The 9,385-nt window shown below is 38.7% G+C and overlaps 1 protein-coding gene across 2 annotated transcripts in view; it reads left to right on the plus strand.

Moving 5' to 3' along the window:
• The window catches only part of LOC139741740 (short transient receptor potential channel 4-like), a 31,781-nt gene extending 23,528 nt beyond the window's left edge, over positions 1-8,253 (plus strand). The window contains exons 12-16 of one of the 2 annotated variants that reach the window (XM_071652324.1): positions 1,553-1,597; positions 2,021-2,248; positions 2,960-3,238; positions 3,822-3,852; positions 7,025-8,253. In XM_071652324.1, the coding sequence (XP_071508425.1) occupies positions 1,553-1,597; positions 2,021-2,248; positions 2,960-3,238; positions 3,822-3,827 (558 nt within the window). In that variant the 3' untranslated portion in view covers positions 3,828-3,852; positions 7,025-8,253. The remainder of the gene's footprint in view (positions 1-1,552; positions 1,598-2,020; positions 2,249-2,959; positions 3,239-3,821; positions 3,853-7,024) is intronic. The other variant, XM_071652325.1, reaches the window with a different exon arrangement.
• Positions 8,254-9,385: the final 1,132 nt, after the last annotated feature.

Here is a 9,385-nt window from a genome sequence, read left to right on the forward strand (position 1 = left end):
AAAGAATAATTGCGAGGGTGACTGTTTGTCACCACTGCAAAGTATGCATTGTTTATATCTTTACATACGCATTCGTTCATATATTTTGCATTAAACTTTATGATTTGTGTTTCTTACAAATTGTTAACAGCATGATTTGTCAAATGTATGATTTGTATTTTTGGATTATATTTTGCTGGATGGAAATGAAGCACAGTTGATTTGAATTGAATCAAATTGGAATTATTAGCAGAAGGAGAAGATAAAAAGAGGAAAAAACAAAGAAGGAAAAGAAGGGGAATTCGTAGGAGTAGAAGAAGTAAAAGAAGAAGTAAAAGAAGAAGAAATAGAAGAAGTAAAATAAGAAGAAACAGGAGAAGAGCAAGATGAGATTCCGAAGAAGTGAAAAGGGTAGACGACCAGAAAGATGAAGAAAGAGGAAGAGTCAAAGGTCGATATAGGATTGATTCCAAACTTTTTTATTTTTTTTAATACTTTTTCATACCTCGGACAGTACAAGGATAGAATACACTTTTTGAAGTCCAGTTCATTCCAACTACTCTATTCTCTGCCATATCGAGCCTCATTATCAAGTGCTATTAAATGCAAACCGCAAAGCCCAATAAAGTGAGACACATTCTAGCGTAGCAATGTAAACGAATGATAATGGTAATGATGATTGAAGCGCAGATTCATTTTTGTGGCAATCAAAAAACTGTTTAAAAAAATTATATTTCTAGTGATCTGTAGGAAGTCGCCAGGGATGGTATACTACATTCCGTTAGATCCGCCAGTAACGGTCTAGTCCTCCAAGTGTACTGTATAATGTCTGACTCAAACAAGCCAACGTCCCAACGGGTGGAAGATCGGCGCCGACACTGAGCCGTTAGGTGTCAACACGTAAATGGGAGCACCTGGTCCTCAAAACGAACGATCTAAATATAATGTATGCACGCAATAGACAGTCGCCGACAACGACCCCCCCCCCCCCCCAAAAAAAAAAAAGAAAAAAAAAGAAAAAAAAGAAGAACAAAGGATTAAAAAAAAAAGCAATGAAGGCGCTCATCGATAAGACCGTAAAGAAATAGGTAAACGCATTCCAATAGAGAAAGAGAAAAAATACCGAGAAAAAAAGAAGGAAGGTTGGGAGGAAGGAGACATCAAAACAGCGATATCCAATGATTGATAGATAGAAAGATTGATGATAGAGGTTACAGTTAGAGGCACAATGTGAAAATACCACCTCATCCGACGGCGAATGCGCGTGCTGGGCCTCACTTTCCAATGGGATGGCCTGCAACTCAAACATCTTCATTAGATAAGAGTCATATACATTGTGCGCGTTCCATGGAAGTGAACTTCTCCTTCACCTTTGTTCAAAGTCAATGGTGAATTGAGACACTCATCTCTCTCTCTCTCTTTTGATTGATTGATTGAGTGTGTGTGTGTGTGTGTGTGTGTGTGTGTGTGTATGTGTGTGTGTATGTGTGTGTGTGTGATTGTATGTACTTTTTAATGCAGCAGTTATTTTTTTAATGTGTTTCTACTTATCTTTTTTCCCCACATACTGCAGGAACGGCTCAAAAGTTTGGTCGATGAAAGACAATTACGTTTCAAAGTGAGTTTCGATAGAAGTCAACTACGCTCTCCTACATACTTAGCACATAATTATCTCAGGGACCCATGAGATTCTTATTTTTTCTTTTGGGATAATCTGTCTGATTATTTTTCATCTTTTGCAATGCGTACTTCCATATCCTGATGTGATTATATATACATATTTATGTCATCATTATTATCTATCAAGATTTTGTACTCTTTCAGATTACTTTCTTATTTTTATAATTGTTTTGATCATGCACTTTAGGGCCAGAACGCTTTATCTGTTTTCACCTTTCAGGGCTTCACTTTCCCGTATTAATTCCTTCTCTCTTTCATTTTTTTCCTATCTACCTATCCGCCAATCGAACTGCGTATTTGTATCTTTCTTTCTTTCGATACATCATCTTGTTTATTTCTCTGTCTATTTGTGGGCGTATAGGAAGTATCAGACCATCTGGTGAGGAGGTACCACTTTGAAAAGCGCCACCAAGAGGAGGACGACGACCAGGCGAATATTCTCAACGAGCTGAAGCAAGATATATCGGGCTTCAAGTTCGAGATGTTCGAGGCTTTGGGCGAGATGGACAAGAAGATTCGGCAGGTCGAGGCCAAAGTACACGATAAAGACCTCGATGACGACGAGGCGTTAGGCACCGGCATGTTCCAGGTAAGTGTCGAGTTGTTGAGGGCGACCATTTCAGGCCGAGCTTTGCTTTTATGTTTGTAAAGGCAATGCCTGTTTGTATGTTTGTTTCAAACAGAATGCTGGTGTGAAATATTAGTACATTTGCTCATATTCATTAAAGTTTTAACTCGGGGGAGCTAATATCGAGGAATTCAGTTCACTTATTCCTATGATAATACGTCTTCTTTCAGTGCTTGGAGTGTTGTTGCAAATCCTTGTTGCTACATAGGTAGTCTAGACAAAACGTCAACTTACTCCCAAATTATGAAAATATAACACGAAAAAGATCTATCGTCAATTACGTACAGCATGCTTGCCATTAAAATGTGCGTGAAGTCGAGGGATTCGTTCAAGAATTTTGGACTAGATGATTATTGCTCATCTTGTTGGGTCATTTTTTACTACCACTGTCTTCTGTTCGTTTCAAACGCAAAGTGATCAGTATTTTTTTTCATGTCTTTTGTAAAATGTATCGACAACAATTTTTTATCTAATGATTGATCTTGATACCGTTGTTTACTGCTAAGTGTTTTTATTGACTCAGTTATTGTCAGTCATTATAGTCAGCTTTATCTTAAGTGTGATTTTTATTGTCATCATTGCTACCACCGTCATGATTGTTGTTATCATGTTGTGGGTTGTCTCCTCCCCTCCCCCCCCCCTCCCCCGTTTCTCGACCTTTCCGATCAAAAGGCGCTCCGTGATGCGATGAAGGAACCGGAGCGTCGTGACAGCATGATGTCGCTTTCGTCGGGTTGCTCCGAGGCCATGGTCGACATGGCGGCGGCCAAGACGGAAAAGAAGCCGAAGTGGCTGGACGAGGGCGACGTCGAGCTCCAGCCGCTGGTCCCGCCCGTCACCAACACGACGCGGGCGGAGCCGCCCCCGTCGTCGCCGCCCAACGGCATCCACGCCAACCAGCTCCGATTCATCGACGAGGACGATACACTAGGCACCCACCGGAACACTGAAGTATAGTCTTAGCTTAGGCTATTTGTGCTTCTTCCGGATCTGTGCTATGAAAAAAAAATGATAAAAGCTACACTCGCTTCCTCTTTCGTAGTTGCTCCGTGGTTCGCACGTCATCGTTTTCACGCTAATACAGGAGAACAATATCTTGACTTTTTTTATGTACGTATGTAGTAGCACGGCTGCTATCTGTGACAAGAGAAAGAGTTTAGTGAACGTTTTATATTGAACTCATGCCTGATTCGTGCTTTTCATCTTCTCATCTGATGTATAGAGGCAACCATGCATATTTTGTCGTGTTGTACATGTATGTCTTCTTTTTTTTCGTGCGTAGTACTATTATCAGTAGAGGAGCCACATGAACCTGTTGTTACGTCACAATCGAGTTACTGAGATGCCATTTTACGTAGGACTGTCGTTTGTTTATCATGAATGAAACACACAGTGAGTTCCGGAATGACGCATTAGTCTTGTTCAATGCTTTTGCTTTATTCTCTGTCCTGTGAAGCTTACTATAGCAACGCCAGATTTCATATCTTAAACAACTCAATAATCTTTTTTTTTTTTGTCCTGTCTAATCTCAAAGGATTGAACGTGTCGAGGAATTTCATCACAAGGTAATGTGTCAAGTTTTTGATCTCTGTCCGAGGATATAACCTTGAAAACATCCTGTGCAGCAATTCTTTCTTCATAGCTTTGCCGTGATACAGAATTAAAGCAATCTCCCCTTCAGATACTTCAGTCTTCTCTCATTTATCAAGCATTCTTTCATTCTGGAAATCTCCGAGAGCCACGTCGCTGTTGTTATTGTTGCTCTTATAAACAATGAGGGAGACAAAATGATGACTAGAATTCGGGGGAACGCAAATGCGCATACAGACATAGCCGAACGACGGCATTCGGAACTCCAGTTTGTGTAATTGGCAGAAACGCTATTAAAAGAGGATTTGATAAGGTTGATACTTCGCCAGCTGTGACTTCCATGTACCTCTGTATCCATAAACGCTTTAAAAGGACTGTCCATGAAGGTTTATTTAGGCCTACTTGCATTGAAACAGCTTAAAAACTTCAGATTAAAGAAAATAAGCAACATCAAATTCCATCGATGCTTATTGCCTATTACATTAGTTTTGCCATATCTGGTTTTGATTTGCTCAATATGAGTGTTCCCCAACCCTCCCCCCCCCCCCCCGAGTGTACTGTGTATAGAGAGGGATGGTCAAAAGTTGCAGTCAAAACAAATATCAGTATAGTGCCCCCAACGACGATAGACATATAGTTTTTTGTTTTTTTGTAATCTCAGATGCACAACGAAAGAGGAAAAAAGTAAACAAGTAACAAGATGCAAAGAAGATGCAACGATTGCAATTCCATACCTAGATGATGATGGTGTGCACAGTGATTGTGCACTGTATGATGATAAGACAAAGGAATTACATTTCATTATCATCAGATAACCACCGTATCAGTTTTCATCAGATAACCACCGTATCAGTTTACACTTTCAAAAGCGTCGTAGAGATATCTACGTCACGCGAAACGTGTATGGCCGCATGAGGTTATACGTATTACAAATTATACATGTGGGTACATAGATGAAAGAGATCGCAAGCAGATAGTTTTGAATTGGGAGCGTTGACATTTGGCTTTTCATACTTCGCTCGTAGCGGTCTGGCTTGCATCACTATTACGCATCATGCCGTGTATTTCGTGTGTGTGTGAGCTTTACAGATGCAGGCTGCTATCTTTAATTGGTATCTTTCCTATTACGCTTCTCTCATGGCGTTACTTCCAAAGTAGTTTGGTTCACATCCATAAGAACCAGGTAGAGTCTTCTTCTTGCAAAAGCTTGGTTTGGTAATTCTTGTTCATCATTTTATACGTGTGTCGCTGCGAAACTTCTTGTCAAAATTATTCTGTACTTCTGTTGTTTTCTTTTTTCCACGAGGCTCTCGTAATAGTTTGATGTCATCAGCCACGTATTGTGTATTGGAAATGATAAGTATTACTGAGTGAGACGTTGCATTTTACATTCTTGCTTTTAAATTCATATCAACAGAATGCGTTGTTTGTTTGTTTTTCAGCTGCAGGGCACCGTTTCATGGAAGTTGTCAGCCCTGACAAGTTGTCAGTCTCAGACAATTTCAGTAAAATCCTTGGTTTTGATTGGCTGAGAAGCTCTGATGATCAGTGACTGTTACTATGGTAATTGTCAGAGATTGACAACTTGCTAGGGCTGACAACTTTCATGAAACGGTGCCTAGGTCTAAGTTGACTTCTTATAAATCATAGCCCTGATTTCCAAGCTTAAAAAAAGAAATGGCAGTTTCGCGCGTTTTGTTTTCATAATGAAAGCCGATATGTTGAATATGAAGCGCTTTTCAAGTTATGGTGCCAAAATGTGAAATCATCAAAACAAAAACCCATAGAAAAATTGAGGTAAGAAGCACATAAATCTAAAGATTATGAAAGGTAAATTAAGGAGTGCTGGCACAACTCACAATCCGAACTCGTCGCTAATGTTTGTGGTTACAGATTTTATTACACGCCATTCTCACGTTTAAAGAAACATCTTGTTGGAATTTGAAGAGCAGGCTTACAGAAGTGTGGCACTGCCCCGCTTAGCTGACGCGTTTATTCAGTTTAATTTGATGTGCTGTGACTTGGCTTGTTTCCCTCATCTGCGTTATGGCATCATTTCTGTATAGACAAAAACTTGCAAAATATTTTCTCATTACTTATTTAATGAAGGCAGGTGCTGTACCTGGGATGGTATAGTTTTGGTTGACATGGGGTCTCGGGTTTCCAACTTTTTTTTGTGAGATAATGAGAAATCTTTCTTGAAATGTTAGATACCATACAATTCTTAGAGGAATTCAAAGTTTACTTGATGAAAATTGGTTTTGAAATGGCTGAAATATCCAAAAACAAAGAGATCCCAATAAAAGGTGCGTCCCGCCTTATATTAGGACCTCTTTGTTGTGCTTTCTATTTTGATATCCCAGACATTTTCATAGAATAAACTTTGAATTCCTCTTAAAATCACATGCTTTCAATATTTCATAAGTGGTTTCTAATCATCTCGCAAAAATTTAAAGTCTGAATCCCCCAACTCAACAAAAACTGTACCATTTATCCCTTTCAACTAGAACATTCCGTTCTCCAAAATTGACACCAATCTCTTAAGTCATGACATCAGTTCAAATACAACGATTAAGAAACAACATCCATGGGTGTTGGTATATTAAGTTCAGTATTCGGTTGTTCAATTTTATTGATGCTCTATGGATGACGATTTCTGCAACTCTTATATAACAGTATCGAAATTGAGAGAAATTATTTCTAATCGAATGTATGAATATCCATGTTAAAGTATGCAAAAAATTGCTTTGTTACTTTTTATTATCGATTCGTCAATGCTATCAACGCTATTATTCGTATTATCATCATCAATCAATTTTCTATCAGTTTAAGCATCGTAAGCTTAATATAATATAATCCGCATGTATTTTCATGCAAACATATCCTATAATCATTCACTAAATTTTTATAGAGTAATCATCAATTGCGCTATTCGTAAAGAAGGTTTGTGCAAGTAAAACTAGCAACATGTCATTACTAACGTAATAACACAGGGGCGAAGTCAGGGTTTGAAATTGAAAGAACGTAATTGTGGATTCAGACCTGTCGAGCATTATACAAAGTCAAGGACATGTCATGTACCTCAACAATTTTTACTGAAACCGAGTTCATGATCTTGTGCAATTCCACTCTCCTACCCCGCATCAGGCATAGCGCTGAAGGAACACGTGGAGCAACCCGTATAGAGGCTCAAAGGAGGCTCTTCGATTGGTCAACTCACATCACGTGACCCGCAGATGGCAATTTGACAAAAGAGAGGAAGAGAAAAAAAAAGGAGGATAGAAACGAAAGCAAGAAAGACTGTACTAAAACTCATCTTATCGGAGACGTGTACACTGAGGGTTTGGGGAATTAGCCAGTGTCTTGTAATATCATTTATTTGTAATGTTTTTCTGGTTGTTTTATTTTTTAGAAAAAAAAAACGATCATGCGGGTTGGGGGCTTGGGGACGGATAGTCAGCGGATGTAACCATACTGAATGGACCTTAAAACATTCGTAGCAGTATCTTTCTATTGCTCAGAATGTCAATGTCGACACAGTCAAGACCATCATCATCACCTTCTGACGACGAGTGGCGTTTTGAAGAGTGTGTGTGTTTAACCCGTTCACTGCCGGGTTCTAACATCATCGTAGACTTTTCGATATGATTATCAGGTTCCCAAGGAAATGAATTATACTGTCTTGATTTTGGACAACAACAACAACAACAAAAACAGATATATTTGAATATGCAAATAAACAGAGGGAGAAAAAATAAAAACAGATGAGAAATACGAAAAAACAATTGCAAAGAGTCAAGGACATCTTTTTCTTTTTATTCTAACGGAGGAATTATACGAATTATGTCGGTAGTCAGTGGTAGTAAATTAATGGCAGATGGCACATCATGTTCCTATACATTTAAGCCATTGATTTTGTTATCTTTACGGAGACTGGTCAAAACTCGGAAGTAGTGGGTTAAGAGCAGATACCTAATTAATGCTCATGATAAGTTGTCAAAACTATCAATAGGGATCTTTAGATGTGCGACGTGGACGTTAAGAGGAAAAGAAATAAACTGTTCTGCTCACGCGCAAGTCAGACCGCTTATCAAACTCCACCTCGCGTCTTCTGAGTTTTCACGACGGTCCCGGGCCATTTTAGCAACAGCTCAAATTCACGACGCAGAGAACTATGACAAACTTGATGCCGTGATGACGAACGACATGTGGGGGCGCTATTTTACTTTGTGTAGGCAGCATCTTCGCGAAATTAAAGCTACAACTTTGCAAGACGACGCAGGGAGAGAGGAGAACGGTCAATGCAACCGTCGTCTTTAAAGGACAAGTCCACCATAGACATGTGGATTGAGTGAATGCAGCAATACTAGTAGAACGCACCAGTGAGGGTTTGAGGAAAATTGGACAACCCGTTCAAAAGTTATTAAAGGACAAGTTCACCTTCATAAACATAAGGATTGAGAGAATGTAGCAATATTAGTAGAACACATCAATGAAAGTTTGAGGAAAATCAGACAATCCGTTCAAAAGTTATGAATTTTTGAAGTTTTTGTGCAGTAACCGCTGGATGAGAAGACTACTGCAGCGTATGTATAACTTAGATGTCACATGCGTACAACAATATAAGGAAAATATAAAGAGAATTTCACAAAATTCCATCTTTTGAAAAAAGTACACATTCCCCTGACTCGTTACCGACAAATGTTATGGGTAATATTATTCCCCCCGCCTTTAGAAAGAGGCAAGTCAAGTGCTCTTTTATTATGCGAAAAAAGTGAAAATATGTTAAATTTTCTTTTACATTTTCTTTGTACTGTTGTACGCATATGACTTACAAGCTGTAGTAGTCTCCTCATCCAGCGGTTCAAACACAAAAATTTCAAAAATTCATAACTTTTGCATCGATTGTCCAATTTTCCTCAAACTTTCACTGATGTGTTCTACTATTATTGTTGCATTCTCTCAATCCTTGTGTTTATGAAGGTGAACTTGTCCTTTAAGCTTTGAAGTTTCTGCTCGGTCACTGCTGGATGAGAAGACTACTACAGCTTGTGGATGTCACATGTGTACACTAAGAAAACATTGAAGAAAAGTCAACATATTTTCACTTTTCTCACATTTTAAAAGAATTTTTGACTTGCCTCTTTCAGAAGGCAGGGCATGCAGGGGGAATAATATCCTTGACATACATCTGTGACAGGTTGAGCAAATGTGCACTTTTTTTTTCAAAAAAATTGAATTTCATGAAATTTTCTTTACATTTTCCTTATATCGTTGTATGCATGTGACATCATACACTGCAAAAGTCTTCTCATCCAGCAGTGACTGCACAGATAATTAAAATTCTGAACTTTTGAACAGATAGTCCGAATTTCCCCAAACTTTCACTAATGTGTTCTAATGATATTGCTACATTCACTTAAATCCATATGTATATGAAGGTGAACTTGTCCTTTAACGTTTGCGTCTCAGATATCCAAAGCTCGCTAATATGCAGACTATGGTAGA

Source organism: Diadema antillarum, unplaced genomic scaffold (genome assembly GCF_040938485.1).
Source record: "Diadema antillarum isolate AM-2024a unplaced genomic scaffold, OU_Dant_1.0 seq00000949_RagTag, whole genome shotgun sequence".
Lineage (NCBI taxonomy): Eukaryota > Metazoa > Echinodermata > Echinoidea > Diadematoida > Diadematidae > Diadema > Diadema antillarum.